Here is an 18,033-nt window from a genome sequence, read left to right as displayed (position 1 = left end):
ATGGAACTGCATGTGGCAAGGTAAAAGATAGTAACAGGAAAATACGGAGTTCTTCAGCACACCTTCCCTCTAGCACTACCTATGTAGGTGATTATTTTTCTAATTCCTACCCCCTCCAAGCCTCACCATATACCTGCCCTGCAAGACAGGAGCACTTTTCCAAAGGACTCAGTGTACCTTCCACTGCAGCAAGATTTAATGTGAATGCTGCCTGGCCAGATCGAAATATTCTTGAAAATGTCTTTGAGGCTTGTACTGTGCCCTAAATAAATTTGAGCAACTCCCACTGAATTTAGCCCTAAGCAAACAAGGGCTCAGAGAAAACACTTCTCAAAAAAAAAAAAAAAAAAAAAAAAAAAAAAAAAAGCTAGTTAGGAGAACGTGGGGAAGTCTAACAACATTCAGTGCTTGTGAGAGGCACTGACCAGAGCTGCCCTAGCAATGAATCTCAGGGCTTCATCTTTAGCCTCATCATATGGTGCCTCTCCTGAGAAAACCTGTAAACTCAGACAAAGTAAATGATTCAACAGGCGAATCCAAGTAAAGCTGTGAAATAGCAATCATATTTCTTTTGTCGCTCAAGTATTATTCGTGTAAGTTATAGATAAAACGCACCACAAAATCTTGCATTCAGTGACTTCGACTTGCTTAAAGATTTCCAAATGCCTTATTAGTTCAAACAGGTAACTAAATTATTGCGACTGCTGTTAATGGCTTTTATTAGGGCAAAAACTTATTTTCATTTCAACCTGCTATGAATATCGACTGTGTTGACACAGCTATAGTAAAATTACAAGATCTACAAATGCTCATGCTTACTGGCTAAGAAGCTGATTAGTAGCTAATGTGAGAACAAAATCCCCCTCCCATGATTCCCCACTGAACAGGTAGTTTAATTAAGTCTCTCCATCCTTGATCCCTCCATGAAACAGCAGGCCAAAAAGCTGATCAACCCTAACGTGCTAAATATTTCCTGATCTATACCAAAATGAGCCCAACAGGACTACAAACTCAAAAATTAAAAGCTAGATATCTAAAACTACAGAGGGTTAGAGCCACAGTTTTAGATCCAGTGGAGTTCTTGCTGGAGAAAAAAGAGAAGCGAATAACACCTCATCCTCCACAGTTTAAAAAAGAATAAAAACCAAAGAGACTGAATCCTGAAGTGATCTGGAACAGCCTTTCATTTTTGTTTTTGTTTTGACTTGCTTAAAAATTCCCCACTTTGAATATTTTAATTTGTAGCATTAAACACTCAAAAAGAAAGTGTTAAAAGGATTTTTTACATTTATGCAAATCTTATCTTCTCACTTACATATTTACCCTTCAGTTCTGAGGCTGCCTGTTGGTAAGATGGCATCATTCTCTTACAAACACCACACCCTGATTAAAAAAAAAAAAAAAGTATGAGTAATATGCAACTCTATTCAGACCATTCTACAGGATCTCACGGCGTTCTAAAGCAAACACACATTTCTATATCTAAATTTAAAAAATTGTTTAAATGTATTTCACTAAATACTTCAGATTATTAGTTTCTAAGGAAGCTACTTTTTGCTATAGAAAGCTATTTTTGCATGTTTTCATGCTATTCCATTTCAAAGTCATTTCTCATCCCAATTTTGGGAGGAATAATATCATCTCATATTCCCAGGCTCTGAGCTGAGCCCAGAGTGGAACACAAGATGAAACTTGCACACATTTCAAAACTCACTGAAAGTTGCTGTGCTTGTCAACTCAAGCCTGGCGTGTTTCAAACATGCAGCTTAGTGACCAAAAAAGTCAGAATACAGAATATGGTCTTTAATTTGGGCGGGGGGTGGGGGGAAAGAAATGAGGTACCTCAGATTCAGCCTAACTTAACAAGTCTTTTAAACTCAGTTGAGACACGTTTCCTAAACACATTAAATAGACATCAGAAGTTAAGCAGTGCTACGTTAATTGAGGAAAACGATAACTCGGAAGCAGCAACACCCCTTGTAGGGCACAAGAGCTCTACACGCTGAGGAAAAGACAAACAGTGAGCGCAGAAGACTACGGATGTCTAGCTGGAGCGCGCTAACAGCTGTATGATGACACTGTGGAATGCTGAGCAGATTAACAATGAATCACCTTGTAAGTCAGAGGTTTCACCCTGAGAGGCAGGGTAGACTGCATAAAAGAAAGGAAGTAGCAGCCGAGCACCTAAGAGGCTTATTGTAGAGGCTCTTGGCTCTATCATGGGACAGTAGTCAACATTTATTTTCTGGTGAAGAAACAGCTGCCACAGTTTTGAAAACGTCTTCCAGAAAAGGAGGAACAGATTTTGCAACCAATGGTTTAGGATCATATCAGCATGCCTGGGAGGAATATCCTTTAATCACAGGAGAGAATTCTTATTTCTATGGCCTTTCCACCTTTGATCTCTCTGCTCAAATGGCCCACAAAGTTGTTAAATTAGTGCTGGTTAAAATAATGATTTCTTGATGGGCACAGACCACTCATTTGAGGCCTACTGAGATCTTACAGCTTCATCCAAACCATCGAACAGACATCAGAAGACATGAGTTAACGCTACATCTTCTGAATGCTATCGGGTTTTGTTCTCTTCAAGAGCCCAAGGTCTCAAACTCTCCCTCCCTCCCTACCATCTCCCTCCTCACTTGCGCTATTCAACCCCCTACCTCCTACGGTTCCCTGGATTCCCTCCCAGAGTACAGGCACGTACTAGCCTCCTCCACCCAACTATCACCCATATTTGTCCTTCTGTTCCCAACTCAGCTGCTGCCTCAAACTTGCCACTTCCAAACCCACTTCAGTACAATTTCTCTTGCCCATGCATTTCTGCATCATACAGTTCAAAATTCTGTCAAGTAATATATGTCCCTATACAGACATACAAGGGTAACTTCAGGAGACTCCCATTTTCTTCTATTATTTATTCTTGCATTTTGACTAAAAAGTGTTGGTTTTTTTTTTTTTTTTTTTTTTTTTTAAATCAAATGCATATTAGTTTTTCAGTATTTAACACTGCTGTTTTTAAGGAACTGTTTCCCATGACGTTATAAACAGCTCCTTTTTGTTGCTAAATCCAGATTATTTCCTGCTGAAGTCATCTTTGAGAGAGTAACACTACATACAAATCTGAACGCCTGCAAGTATATCTAATTTTTCATATTTAGTGCTGTCCGACTTTATAATATAGGCCAAAAAGCACAGTGAATTGCCTCAAAATGGCAGGTAGTATCTTCTAAGGAAAGCATGCCTTTGCTCTGAGTAGCTTCGCCCAGATCAAGCATTCCTGAAATATTAAAGAAATGACATTTAAGTTTGCAGTCACTTTTACTTCCCTCTGCACTGGTACATAATGAAAAACCCCATTTCCTATGAATCTGCCACAGTGAATCTAAAAACCCTTGCATCCAACAAAGCTGAGAAATAATGCAGCTGTCCTGCCCATATCCTCTTAGACAAAAGACTCCGATGGCCTCTCTTGCCAAAGATCTCCCTGACTCACCCATTAAAAGTAACAAGCACAGCAGAACTCCCTTTAGTGACCAGCCTTGATTTGCTACTCCCCACAATGAAAGGTTACACCTGTACCAAAAGACAGTAACCAATAACCTCAGCTTACCAAAGTCAGTCTCTTAATGCAACTGCCAGATGCCTTTTGTCTTGAGTAAGTGGAGGAGGAGTAAAAAAGAATTACTGGACAAGAACCAAGTCAGAAGGTCTTGTGTGTTAAATAAAAGATGAGGGAGTGAAGAATTGTGAAATCAAAGAGGAAAAAAGCCTTACAAGTAGGCTTCCTTCACAGTAGTTTATAAAGCAGCAAAAGTATTGCAGCACTGAAGACTAGTAGTGTTTTGCCACTTTAAAAGAAAAGAAATCAGAAGGAGGGTTTCTGGGGCAATGGTTCAAAGAGAACGAAGGGTTAGGTAAGGCACGTTTCAGAAAGAGACTTAGTTGTGGAAAACAATTATTTGCGATGTAGGTAAACTGTGAAAGCATCCTGGGGCTGGAACTCCCCCTGAAGGGACGATTTACGGAGCAGGCATATCATCTCCTGCTGATGCTAAGGCGGCAGCAGTTCCTGGGAGTTACAGTACACTATGCCAGGCCACACAAGACCATGCTGCTGCAGAGTTTGAAGGCACAGTACTGCACCAAATTTAAAGGAAAAGACATTCTCTTAGCAATGTATCAACTAAGCCTTGGGTACTTCTGCCATCTTGGCAGTACTCAGATCAGACTAAAAGAGGTAGAATGGCTTTTCAGGCAATAATTCCCGAGGAAATTCACTGAATAACACCAGATAACACTGCCCTGGGACACTCACTTTATAAGAGAAACAACTGGCAAATTGCCAGTGATGCCTAACATCATTTTCACTATCAGGGCAGAGCTGGGAGGCTTTCCTAGCTTAGGTCACGTGTTCCTCAGCTGGAAAGCAGAGGAGCCAGGAGAAAGAAATGAACATCTCTAGTGCAATAGTACTCAGTTTTAAAGAGCTGGAAACCCTCTCGTTTGCCAGAGCCACGAAGAAATACAAAAAAGCAGTCGGAGGCTTGCAAAATGCAGGAACAAGTGGCCAACGAAATGCAAGGTCAAGGTAACAGAAATGCGTTGGCTCTGACGTGTTCTTTCCTCCTGGCTCTGAGATGAAACCATACTTGTTTAAGATACTCTGCCAGCATGGGGAGGAGCCCCCAAATTGCCTCCTGAATGGAGCAGGAGTGTCTCTCCCTCCTGACCAGCACATTGCTTGTTCTACCCGCAGTTAGGCAGGACACATATGGCTTCTTTCAGAGCCACAGTCTCCCCTGGAGATTTTTCGCTTGTGCAGAATCAGCTTATCATATACGATGGTCCAAACTGCAAAAGTAAAAGGCGTGTGCTCATAGTCCCATAGAGACCAGAGGGCCAGACACTTTAAGACAGATTTAACACTTATGCGCTCAGTATACCTTATTTCTGTCTAGTACAACATAAATTTAGAAAGGACAAGGAGTTAAAAAAAAAAAAAAAGTGGCAGCTTGAAAGGACAATGACTGAGAGTCATCATCACAAGAGAAAGGGGCAAGACTGGGATAAAGGGGGAAAATATTGATAATCTAGAAAGCAAGAGGTGGAAAATTAGAGAAAACCAAAGACAAATGGGTAGAACAACACAAGGAATTGAATGATAAAGACGGGATAGGACAGGATAAGTGAAGGAAGCACACGTGAAAAGTGAAGGAAGCACATGTGAAGTTACCAGTCAGACACGGACATCTCTCACTGGAGATGGGAAGACGACGAGAGAGGATGCTGCTGGATTACTTACACGGGGCATAGAACATCATCAGAAGGGGTTTGTCTTCCTTCTTCAGAAGCCTTCTCAATTCCTAATGAAGGGACCAAATATAACTTATCATTAAAAATAGATATATACACAAGAACATCTTCTAGTATTACTTGTGCTAAAATTTTAAAAGGTAAATATATCCATCAAGAGCACATAGGCTTGTTGACTTGGGGGGGGGGGGTGGTGGGGGGAGAGGAGTCATCTTTCCTAAATCAAATTAAAAAGAAGTTACTTCCCCTTGTTCAATTTTAACCGGGAAGGAGCTGGAACAATTTATTATAGACTCAAATATTTGTTAAATATCCCACTCCAGTATCTTCAGTGTTGAGATGTGGCAGTTGTACTATTTGGTCAGTTCTCAGTGAAGATTCTGTGACTAGAAACATTTTCCTTCCCTGTCTCCTCCTCTTTTTTTTTTTTTTTTTTTGAATAAAAAGTACTCTAATTCATCAAGTCAGACTCAATAACATACAAAGTAAGTTCAGCTTCCACATTATGAAATCTTGTCAGGGCTATGAGAAGCCATGAGAATAGATTTTTCAGTACCAGCATGGTAGAGAAGCCAGATGAAGTCTTTTAATCAAATACAACCCTTGGAAGGCTAGTAATAAGAGTACAAAAGGTGAACATTAAAAATTAATCATCCTACAAAAACTGAATGTCAAAATAACTGTTCCCAGTATCAAAAGCGAAAGCTAGAAAATTGAAAAGGCCCTTTATGAAATACCAGCTAGACTCCAATCAATTAAAGTTTTAAAAATCAATAGATTAGAAAACTAATACAAAATACCAAGCTGATTATAAGGGAGAAAATAATGGTCAGCTCTGTGGTAGTACTGGCTTTTTAAGGCAATACTTTCCCACTTAACACTGGGCAGAAAGTTACTGTAGAAGGTTAAATCACTCAAGATCCGGATTTTGTTCCTACCTGCTCCAGACTTCCTGAGACAGCCTCAGGCACATAAGAGAACCTAAGGTTTAATGACAACCTGTAGCTGTAAGACTAGCATTTTGCCTCCAACTTGCACCTATCTTACCATTTAGCTACTACACTTTCCTGAGACAAACAGGGCTCTTCCACCACAACATCTGTAATGTTTTGATTCTCGCTGTGTAGCTGACAGACTAACATGAGGACCACACGTAGGGGTGAGGAAGGAGGGAAGTAGGAGAACTTGCTCTGTATTATCATAATCCACAAACTTTGTCAAGTCACTTAAAACAATTTGGGTGCTTTACATTTCCCTTCCAAAGAAAGGAAATAATGGTGCTTCATTAAGAGCTCACATAAACATGCACACTCCATACATTTATAAAATATTTATATATTTATATATAAATATTTATATATATAAAATATATAAAATATATTGAATCTCTCTTTCTCCATTGATGTACCTTTTCACTGTCAACATGCACAACGTCTTTGGCTTCAGGATCTTCCTCCCACAACGGAGCACCTTCTGGATCCTTGAGAAAGGCCACCATGGACTGTAATGAATGGAAAGAACAGCTTTTAAAGCAAACTGAATGAGAACCATGAGACCTTTCATCCCAAATCCTTCTTGTCATGGGAACAATTGCCAGGACTCCTTCCAATTAGTGCCTGTGCTGTTTCGCTCTTTCACTCATCTACTATACCAGAGATGAGCATAGACTTCTTGTTGCAGAACAAAGTGATAGGCTGGGGTATACCTTCCTCACAACTGATAGTCCACCTCACCAGTGCCTATTTCCATTCTAAAATTGGGGAGAGCAATATGGAGGTAGACCAGCACACAGACAGTAGCTTCAAGGATCCGTCAGTCTACAAGAGGGCTCTTTCATTGGTAACAGAGCTGTAAGACATCCGCAGCTACTCCCTGGCTTAGCAGGAAGTATTGCTTTCTATGTAGAGGTCAGGTTCCCATGCCCTTCACCGTTCCCAATAACCTTTGAATCCAGCAGGACTAGTTAGAGGGCACACCACTTTTGCTCCCAGCGAGTAACAATGAACTCCAGACCTACAGATCAAACTGCTTATTTGGTCAAACTGCTTATTTGACCTACAGGTCAAACTGCTATAGGGGGAACCAACAGTTCCCCCTATGACCCATTTAACTAGAAATTGCACTCAATGGATTTTTATGTAGGAGCGTAGCAAGGAAATGTGACAAGAGAAGTGGGAAACGTAAGATCCTATGCTTCTGCATCTCCCATATTCCACAAGCCGAGTACAGGCATATGCATACTTTATAACTGCTCTGCCCAACTGACACACAGTCAACCATTTCTATTTCGGCAGATCACGGATATTCTTTTTATCACAAAGAAATACTCTCGAGTGGTTCTGATTCCAGACTGAGCCTGAGGGAAATTTCAGTCCTCTGAAGTCAGACACTCTCTCCACAGGTTCCAACGAGTAGCATTTCCCCCTCTTTCCAACTGTACATGGGAGCTGCAGACTCTATCCCTGTTATCCTCAGATAACATGTCTGTCCTCTAGGAAGCAAAGTACTTATATTTCTACTTTCATTCGTTGCTTAGTCTGGCCCTGCTTCTTTCTCTGTGGCATTGTCTGCAGGAACCAGCAAATACCAAGTCCCAGGCAGGATCTCTGCTGCTGTGGGAACGTAGTAAGGTCCCTGAGCGACTTCCTCCGTTGTCAGAGTAGTGGGATGACACTGCAACAGTACTGAGCGAACTTGGAGTTAGAGCAAAGAGGTATGCTGGGTCATGCATTAAAGCCTTTTTCAGCCCATGGCATATTCTGCCAAAGCAGCTCACATTTGAAGAGCATAGTTACATATACACTAACCACACATCAAGAGCATCAATCTTAAAGCCCAGGTTTGCGGTTCCCCTTCTCAGAGCAAGTTAGCAGTGCACCTGGTGACACACACCACTGAAACAGTCGCAGAGATACTTCTGCCATCTCTTTGCCTTTGGTCAGGCTGCTCTGGTACAACATCCCAACAGCTTATCAACAGAGAGCTCATTTTCCTGCATCTCAGTTGGTTCTGCCAGACTTGGGAGGATTCAGAGCTTATGGCAGAATTCATTTATTGCATTAATGTTTCTGTCTACTCGCTTAGCTAATACTGAAGAGATTTGTCTCATCACAAGAGACAGCGTATATTAGTCACTAGACAGCAAGCAAAGCACTTAATGTACCCAGTGAGAAGGCCTAAAGGGTGAGGCTGGTGGTGTTGGGACCAAAGACATTTTGAAGAGAAGGAATTTAGTTTAACATAGCATTAACAGAGAAAGGAGCTAGCTAGGAAAAGAAAAATCAAATTACAACTGTAAAAAGCATTAAAACTACAGGCATTAGCATCCCAACCACTGCTGAAAGAAGACTTAATATACTGTGAAAGGAGAGGAGAGAAGACGACAAAACAGAAGAGAGAGTCTACATTTAAGAACGTTAAATCAAGTTCTGCTCACTCTCAGTCCACACAGATCTCAACCATACACGGAGAGGAGGGGAGAGAGAGGGGTCAACATTTTAACAGCTAACGAGTGCGATCGACTCTGCTAGTTTCAAGAATTCCTGTGTGCCAAGTTCAGTCGTGTAGAAACAGATGTGGTTAGAGGATGGGGGATTGAAGAGATTTAATTCATCCAGCCTCTCCCTCTCAGCCAAGAGAAAAAAATTAGACGTGTAATGTCTTCTGGCAAGAATAGGCAGTATATCGTCTTGCACTCATTATGCTGCTCTGTGAAGAACTAGCATTTCCTGTGTGCCTTTAAATGGGGAAAAAAAAAAAAACACTCTACAAACAAATCACAACATTTCTAATCACAGAAAATCAACAGTCCCCAGGCTGCTGGGGTGGAGTTCAGGGCAAGGTCCACTCCACAAGCAATCCCCATACTGAGGAATCGGCTACACTTCTGTTGGGCCACAGCGTGCTTAGGACCCGCTTTGACCCTGCAGCACAGACAGACAAACCACGCTGGGCTGTAACCCTCAGCCTGAACCCATGCGCCAGCTTTGAACTTTAAACACCAATCCAGGAGAACCCAGGGACATGCCTTTGTCCAGTCCACGCTACAAAAATCAAGCAAGTGTTAACAGCAATATAGCTGGCTATCCTATATGACCCGGGTGTTAACCTGGGTGGGGGGAGGAGAGTGAAAGTATGTCCCTGTACTTCTCACTCCTCTAAAGTATAATTTAGTAGGGAAGCTAATAACAGACTTCTCTTGACTTCTCTCTCTCTCTCTCACTCACACACACACACACACACACACACACACACACACACCTCCTTCTTAGCTTTAAAGGGCAACCTACAAGAGTAAATTTGAGAAGGATTCAGAGTTTAGAGCAGGACTAGTTTATTGAGTTAGGCTATTCCCTTTGCTACTACTAAGCAGATTTATATTTTAATGAGTTTTCTCCACTTCACAAGAGGAAAAAAAATTTTTTTCCTGCACTTTACCCTCCAGAAAAGGCTTCAACTTGTAATAAAGACAACCTGGATCCTGGCCTTCTGGAAGAAGGGAGGATTAGGAAGCAGCTAGAACAACGTAAGAACAGATATATCTGTTAAGACCCAATCTAAGCTTAGGTCTTCAACAGCAGCTGGCTACAGATATCTGGGGAAAAACTACACTAGGATCATTCTCATATAGCATATACTGGTATATGTTCTCAATTTCTAGCAACCGCTAAGTACATTTACAGACCCTGCACCAGCTGCTGTATTTGGATCACTGTGCTTGCTAATGGACCTATTCCTCACAATTATCTAATCCTGTTTTTAAGAACTTTAGATTTTTAGCTTCCACACCATGGGGCAATGAGTTCCACAAAGGAATTCCATCATGCAAAAAGTATATCTGTTTCAAATAAGCTAGCCCAAAATGGCACTGTTTGTCCCCAACTTCTGAGAAAAAACAGGTAATCATTCCCTTTTTGACACTACTCATCACTGTGTAAGTATCTGTTATAATCCCCTTTTTTCTAAACCCAAGAATTCTCATGTAAACATTAAACCATCCATACCTCTGATCATCCTTATTGCCCTTCTAAAGTGCTTCTACTCCTTTCATTAGACGGGGCAACCAGAATCACACATGAGATACAAGATGAAGGAACCCAATGGATTCAGATGGTGGAAGAGCATTTTCCTGTTCCATTTTCTGTGCCTTTTCTATTCATTTGCCTTTTTAACTACGGCTAAGCACAGGGCCAAGGTTTTCAGAGCAACCACTGTCCCGACTGGTAATTCAAAACCCATGACAACAGTATGCTATTTCTCCAGCATAGGGGGAGTTCTGTCTCATCCTTCCCTCTCACGTTCATTACCCCTACTTTCTTATTGATAAACTACTCAGTACTGCGGAAACTTCCCCAACATTTTGCAGAAGGATTTTTTTTTAAAACTACACTTAATTTGCATCAAATTTTGTCATCTTGCTGTTCACCTCCTTTATTACGCTGAACAGCTCAGATCCTAACAAAGGTCTCAGCAGCAGGAGGTTCTGACTACTAAATTCCCCCCACTGTGAACACTGAGCTACTCCTTATTCCTCATCTTTTTAACAGTTAACCCACAAGGAGATCTCTGCTAATTACATAAGGATTTAGTTACTTCAAGAAATGAAAAGCTTTTCTCAAAAATCCAAGTACACTATCAGCTGGATCAGCCACATCTATGCAACTGCTGATTACTTCAGAAGAACCCTTTTAGAGTTGTGAAGCACTCCCTCTTCAGAACCGTGTCCGTTATTCTCTAAAACATCCTACTGGCTAATATGTCCACTGGATGCCACAGAAGATCCGAGTTTTCTTGCCACCAGCTTTCCGAATGATGTGAAACAAATCCTTTAATCGCCCTGTTCTTCAGTCTGTCCACCTGACTGTAAAAAGGGGTATGATACCCTCTGCAACTGTGTCGCTTTGCTAGTCACTGTATGTACTGGACTGGGAGATCCTTGGCCAACGCAGCTGAGGGCGAGAGAAAAATGTCACTGCCTGCACACAAGACCACAAGGATAGGAAGTAGTATAAAGGGAGAAATACAGATAATATTCAGATAGTTGTGAGAAGCATAAGAAGTAAACAATCAACCGAGTTCAATAACCAGCGCCAAGTTTGGATGCGCTCTTCAATCTGTAAATCACTGGTAGCTGGTTTCACAGGGAACAGTTAAATTACAAAAGAATAGAGGGCGCATGCATGCAGAGGGAGGGAGCTTCAAAACCCCCCTTCCACCGGTACTGGAATCACTCATCCTTGCCCATGTGCTCACCCTAAAGCTGCTTCCTCTTCATCAGCAGGCAGGATACATGCACCAGGACATGAGGGAAGGGGAAAATGCTCATCACAAAATAGAAACTAAAAGAGTAAGTGACACGGTTCCTGTTTTGCTATGACTGCCTCTTGGCCAAAGCTCTCCTTGGGGCTCAGCAAGTACCTTCCAGTTGATCCTGTCTGTCATGAAGAGTCACGGCACTAACTAACAGATGGCAGGAAGGAAATTTCAAGGAGCATTCAAATCACCCATATTTAGTCAACTAACAAGTCTTTCTTGCTCCATCACCCACCAAGAGGAAAAGTAGCTTATTAACTGCATCTCCTCATTAACTACACAAGCAGTCTCAAAAATCTGCTGACTAGGCTCGGTATCTAATATTGTCATTCTTCGTCCCAGGCGAGATTTCTTTTTTTTTTACTGCAGCAGATAGGAAGATATACAGTCCTACTCTCCCAATCTCATCCATGCTCCCTGAAGCCTGCATAATGACACCAAGTACAGGCTGAATAGTTGACACAGCCACCATGCATTTCCGAGACAGTTCCCCTGGACACACATCTACACCACAAAAATTTTGGCTGTAAAAGGAAGATACAGAGAGCATGCTTAGGAGCAGGCACTCTGAGTCAGGTTCACATAGCACCTTACACAGGTCTTCCTTCATTCCAGTTCATACCCTAGAACGAACCAAAAAGGGGAGTGAATGTAATTAAGTCAGCCTGGGCCGACTTCACCAAGCCTCCACAACACTGAGGATGGTGCAGGGGCTAGGTTTGCTGGAGATGGAGAAGGAAGAGAAACGGGAACTGAGCAACAGAGCTAAGCAGAAACTGTTTCTGCAGGCCAGGTCAGCACAGGGCTACAGGTTCACGCAAAGATAATCACAGCACTTCGCCAGTGCTTCTTATGGGAAGGCCATATACTTTTTGCCTGTTTACCGTGCTTTTAGTCTATTATTTCCACATTAAAACCTACACAGTCGTTTCAAGTTTCACGTCTTTTTCCTTCCCTTGCCATCACAGAATGTTGCTTCCTGTTGCTTTGGGTCAAAGTTTGAAAGAGAAGAAGGAAGGTCATTTTATCCCTGCTGCACTCAGGGCATATCCATAGGAATCTATGCTCCATAATCAGATAAAAGATAAGGCCACTCAGCTCTTTTTAAAGTTTATAAACACAAGCCCTAAAAAAAACCCCAGAGAACTTCTTATCAAAACACAGTCTAGCTAATACTTTTAGTTATACTGCAATCAACAGCATCTCGAAATCAGAACAAACAAAAAAATCCCTATTTGTTACCAGCCTGCAAGTCAGCTCACAAACTACATTACAGTTTAACATGGGCTCAGTGTTGTTATTAATATACAGTTTTCCTGGATCTGTGGTTGGCAGATGCCTAAAGATATAAAGATCTTTAGGTCCCTCTGACAGCTGTTTGACGATTAATCCCCTCCCCTCCTGCCTTTAACATGAAACAAGGTACCAACACCTGTTTTTAATCCATAAATGTCTCCCCCATATCTAGCAAAGAACAAAAAATAATAATCAAATATTTAAATTTACCTTCAATGTGACAGCTCTGTTATATTCAGTATGAAATGCACCGTCCCTGTTGAATAAGGAGTGGGGAATAGCGTTAACTTACAATAGTGTTGCTGGAAATCATACAGCTGTTTTCCCACGTATCTCATTAACCAGGATAAAATTATCCTGCCAAAGCCACAGAACTATTGTGCAGCAATTTAAGAAAAAAAAAAAAAAAGAGCGAGGAAAAAGTGAAGTTAAAAAAAAAAAAATCAAGCATAAAGCAAACTGGTCTCTAGTAAATAATTTCTTCTCTAAAGCTTTAACAAGAACATCTACTAAGGGCATGATCTTTGGAGATGCAGCTGCTGGGTGTCTCTTACATTTGTAGTACTCTTACTCCTATTATTTCCAGGAAGGAAAACTCTTGCTCTTTCATTTCACTTGCCTTTCTCCAGGTACTTTGCAAAAAGGACCGCCTCAAGTCAGGAAAGGAGACACACAGTTGAAGCAACCTGTCCAAGGCCCATGCCAGCAGGCAAGTGCCAGAGAAAGTAAGAGCTGAAATCTCAGGCCTCAGCCCTTTGGCATTGGGTAGTTCTAGTCCATCAGACATCTCTCCCAGGCTCAGCTCATGCTTTCAGTGTACTATACTCAACAGTAGAATAAATTTATCTCAACTTCTACTGTAACGCATGCTTACAAACTGAAGAAACAGCAATCAATTTCAAATGTCAAAGGGTACAACAAAATTCAAGAAGTTCTCGTGCTGCAGTAGAATGGAGCTGCAAGGAGAACGAATGGTCCTAATGGGGGCATCAACAAGTAGGAGCTACATATCCCATATCACAAGCACTCACTTATAATGGAGTAATTCCACTCCTTTCTCCTTTGAATTAGGATCTACTTTCATCTTCTTGCATAATTTTCGGCTTTCAGTATCACTGCAAAAAACACATATTGGAAGAAAAACGGTTACAAAAAAGAAAGTCAAACGCATTCAGTAGTGAAAACTTATTACTGTGCTTCCTCATCAGCAACTAGTTGCAGATAACAGTAATTTAGAAGCTTAGTTTGTGGGACAAGCATTGTGGAAAATTTGCATTAGCTGACTTAAATTCATAGTTTGCTTGGTCAGGACAAGGTGAACTATGTTAAAACAAGTTTCATGGCCATGTTCCAAAACCAGGCCCTGCCCAGTGGAAAAGGAGTCCATGCCAGCATGTCTGATTACCTCAGTAGACCTTCCATCCATGGTATTCACAGAAAGTTTAGATGTCAAGTTTTCAAGATGACCATGTTATAATTAGGGGGTCAAAGAGCAACGTTTGCGAAAAGACTCAAAGGAAAAGAGCAGGTCAGCTTTTGCATCTGGTAGAAGAGAACTCTACAACAAAAAGAAACATCTTCATGACATCTCCAAGCCCAGAGCCTTCAGGTGCAGAGTGGCTAGCTTTAGATAGGCGCCACAGAAAATAAAAACCTATTCCAGCTTCGGCCAGGCCAGCAATCCCATTCACTCTAGGTATGAAGAAAGCATTCTGGGGCAACATCTTACAAGTGGAGGAAAGATCCAGCTGTCAAAGCTCCTGGAAAAGGAGGCGAGTAACAGCAGCAAGCAGACCCTGCTGGAGGTGGTTTGTAAACTGGAGTGAATTGCTTCCAGCACAATCCAGATTAAACGGAGGAAAAGAAGAGAGAAGGGCCATGGGAGACTTAGGTGGGCAGGATAAGGGTCTAGGAGACCTAACGACTGTCCTAAATGAGGTAGAAGTGTAGCTATATGGATCCTTCAAACTGAAGCAAACATGAAGGAAGCCAAAGACCAAGGGAAGATGAGCGAAACAGCAAAACTACCAAGAAAAGAGAAAGACCCATACTGGCAAGTCTGTTCTTTGCATTGACAAATAGCAAGATTAAAAAGCTTGGAAACTTATTTCCAGCAGAGGACAACTTGTACCTTTTATGCCGATAAATCAATTTAGAAAATGAAAACACTGAAAACCCATCAAGTTTAAACTGATTAGAGACACTTCAGAAAGCTGAGATGCAAGGGTTGCAAGGGGCCCGCCAAATTACATGCTGGCAGCTAATTCTCCCAATGTTCTCCAGCTTCCTTTCTGCAAACGTGAGGAACAACAAATAGCAAGTTAGCCGTGTGTAGCAAAGGAGAGTGCGCCTTTGTGGGCACGTTTCCCAAATGCTTACTGTAGATGGAAATGAAGATGGGGGGCCTATAGGCACATGCATCAAAATCAGAATGGTACACTGAAGCCTGAAATTAGCATTTTAAGGAACTAACAAAGCATGCAACTACTTCACCAGTAAGGAGCACCTGCAATCTCAGTAGTACAAAAGCATGTTTTTCCAAAGAGTTTTACTCAATTCATGTGCGTTCTGTATTTTCAGAGCATAGCCAAGGCCAGTCATTGTAACCCTTACACGCTTTCTCTGCTTCTCCAAGAGGCTGGAGATCCAAGTGAGGATAGCTGCTGCATCTTTCTTTTCTCCATACTGCAGTGAAAGATGGAGCTAAAACATGTCAGTTCTCCGTTGAATAGCACAAACATCCTCCTGGCAACCAAACTAGGTTAGAAAGCAAATAGCCTTGATTTGGACTTCCACCCAGAAGCTGGTTTGCAACATGCAGTTTGTACAGAAAGCCTGCAATAACATCAAACCCAGCGGCCAGAAATATGTGGTCTTCTCTCATTAACAGTCCTCCAACTGTCCCATGGGCTAAGCCTAAGTGACTTGAAGGTCACTGAATCTCAGAGGGAGCATCAGTTTATCAGATCACCTCCTCTTCTTATCCCAGACACAGAGATCTAGGGAGATGAAGAACAACTTTACAGCACTGCTGGAGTTAACTTTGGCAGCCAGCTGAAGTTTGTTGACACCACAGCCAACATTTGTAAACGCTACTCTAGACGCTCCCAAATGTTTCCTATCCTGGACATGTATTTGTCTAACCTGACATATCTTTGTGGCTATTTCAGCCTTGTCAAGAAATAGCTTAGAAGATGGTCCAGATAAACAAGTACAAAGCCAATACCTCTGGTGACAGGGTCTGCCTGACCTTGTGATGTGAAGACATGATTTCTTGCTCTTGGAGCTTTGTTCTGGGACTAATATCTAGAAGACTGAAAGTGCTATCAGGAGAAGTCTGTTGCCAGTTCTGTCACCAATTCAGTGCAACTTCAAACCACGTGGGAGAAAAAGGGAAATCTCCTTTATTTGTCTTTTAGAGATCCTGAGGCTTATCCAACTTAGGAAAGGGTTGCAAAGGTTATAGTTGAAAAAGGCTACAAAATATTACCACTCAAACAAGACGTGCCTGTGAGCAAGCAGCTAGCAACCCTTACCGTTCCAATTCCTAACAACTCCTTTCCTGTTCATGTGTGTTTCTATTAAAAAAGAGAGATAAGAACAGCTGTTTCATTGGAAAGAAACAGACTCTAAAGTCTTCCCTGCTTTCAGAATTGCTCCATTTGTAGAGATCTATGTAGCCATCTGAACGCACATCCATTATCACAGGTAAGGAAAGCAGCAGTTTGCTCCAGTACGTCTCTTACCATTTACTGGACAGATTCTCTGCACCACTGACTGCATTGGGAATTCAGTCTGTTATGCACTCATGCAAGGGATGGAAGGGGAGAAAATCCTCAGAACAGGAAATGTCTAAATATGTATCAGTAAATTTTTCATGCATCAACGCAGATTTTTGCACATGCCAGACTGACCAACTAAGATGCTCCACTTTTTTTTTTTTATTTTTTTTAAGTAGAAAAGGGGATGTAAAGAAATGGCAATGATGGACCTCTCCTGCTTTTTCTTCTGCTTTCACATACAGGCAAACAAAATAATAACATCCTGCAAAGAGCAACCTCCTCTAATACTACGCCCATTATCCTCAATAGGAGTAAATATCAACACAGATGCAGTCTCTGCTCGGAGATTCACCTCCTTTGGATCGCTGCCAACAGCCTCTCTTTGAAGATGAGCTCCTCACCTCTCACATGGGAGAGGATAATCATGATTCCAGCTCTTGCAATTTAATTATATAATTTGAAGCAGCAGAGTAAGAGTTTGCTATAAAGGGGGGGGGGGAAGGCAACCCCAAAATCAGGACTATACCACCCAGACACTAAAGACAAGGTACCAGGTTCAAGAAATGCTGGCTTGAGGGATAAGGTCAGTAACTGCATCCCCAGTAACACGGCTTGGCTCCCTCACGCCGTTTCCATCCAGAGCAATTTGAACACCAGCAAGTCCCTGCTGTGCTACTGCTGAAGGGCCCCAGCTTTGCCTACCAGAAGTCCTACAAATAATCCAGTTTTATTTCCATGGAAAATCATCCAAAACATCAGCCTATTTGCAACACTACAAAAGCCCTAGCCAGAAGCTAGCTATGTGGTAACAAGGGCAATCTGTAAGTGGGGTAGTGCTCTGCACAGACACAGTAGCACAGCTTCCTTCCACTCCTACAGGCACGTTCCCCACACTACCCTTTCCTGCTAAAGGAAACCAGGGTCCTAAACGCTCCTTTGCTGTAGAAGCGAACACATGAGGCAGCCTGTTGAAAAGAATGATAAAAAGAATGATCCAAGATGACCAAGAAGTCAAGTAGTAAAGCGATTCCAAGACGAAGCCAGAAGTCTAAACACCAGCAAAGGGAGTGTGGACCAGAGTACTTCGCCCCTCTCTACACACATCCCAGCCTGCTTTACCAGGACAAGTTTGTCCTCTGGGGGTTACAGGGGAGCTGGCAGGAAGCCCCTTCTGCACCCCTCCTTGTAAATCTCTGGAGTCCCCTGTCAGCATTAGTGTGCACGAATAACCACTTTGCAAAGCTGGCCATCTGTCACTGGGCAGGAGGAGGATGAGGGGCTTGCTAAGGAGATCTGACTTCCTTTGGCCCACAACCAGCAAACCCAG

At 42.0% G+C, this 18,033-nt stretch overlaps 1 protein-coding gene across 2 annotated transcripts in view; it reads right to left on the bottom strand.

Moving 5' to 3' along the window:
* PDIA5 (protein disulfide isomerase family A member 5) overlaps positions 1 to 18,033 on the bottom strand; it is a 100,608-nt gene that overhangs the window by 58,681 nt on the left and 23,894 nt on the right. For both annotated transcript variants that reach the window (XR_011141957.1, XM_068949059.1), the window contains exons 4-8: positions 13,956 to 14,039; positions 13,135 to 13,180; positions 6,725 to 6,817; positions 5,306 to 5,366; positions 1,316 to 1,383 (exon numbers count right to left, since the gene is read on the bottom strand). Coding sequence is in view for 1 of the 2 variants with exons in the window: in XM_068949059.1 (XP_068805160.1) it covers positions 1,316 to 1,383; positions 5,306 to 5,366; positions 6,725 to 6,817; positions 13,135 to 13,180; positions 13,956 to 14,039 (352 nt within the window). In the remaining variant the exon portion in view is untranslated. The remainder of the gene's footprint in view (positions 1 to 1,315; positions 1,384 to 5,305; positions 5,367 to 6,724; positions 6,818 to 13,134; positions 13,181 to 13,955; positions 14,040 to 18,033) is intronic.

The sequence above is a fragment of the Struthio camelus genome, chromosome 6 (assembly GCF_040807025.1).
Source record: "Struthio camelus isolate bStrCam1 chromosome 6, bStrCam1.hap1, whole genome shotgun sequence".
NCBI classification, from domain to species: domain Eukaryota; kingdom Metazoa; phylum Chordata; class Aves; order Struthioniformes; family Struthionidae; genus Struthio; species Struthio camelus.
The sequence above is the reverse complement of the archived record's forward strand: the minus strand, read 5'-3'. Positions and strand labels throughout refer to the sequence as shown.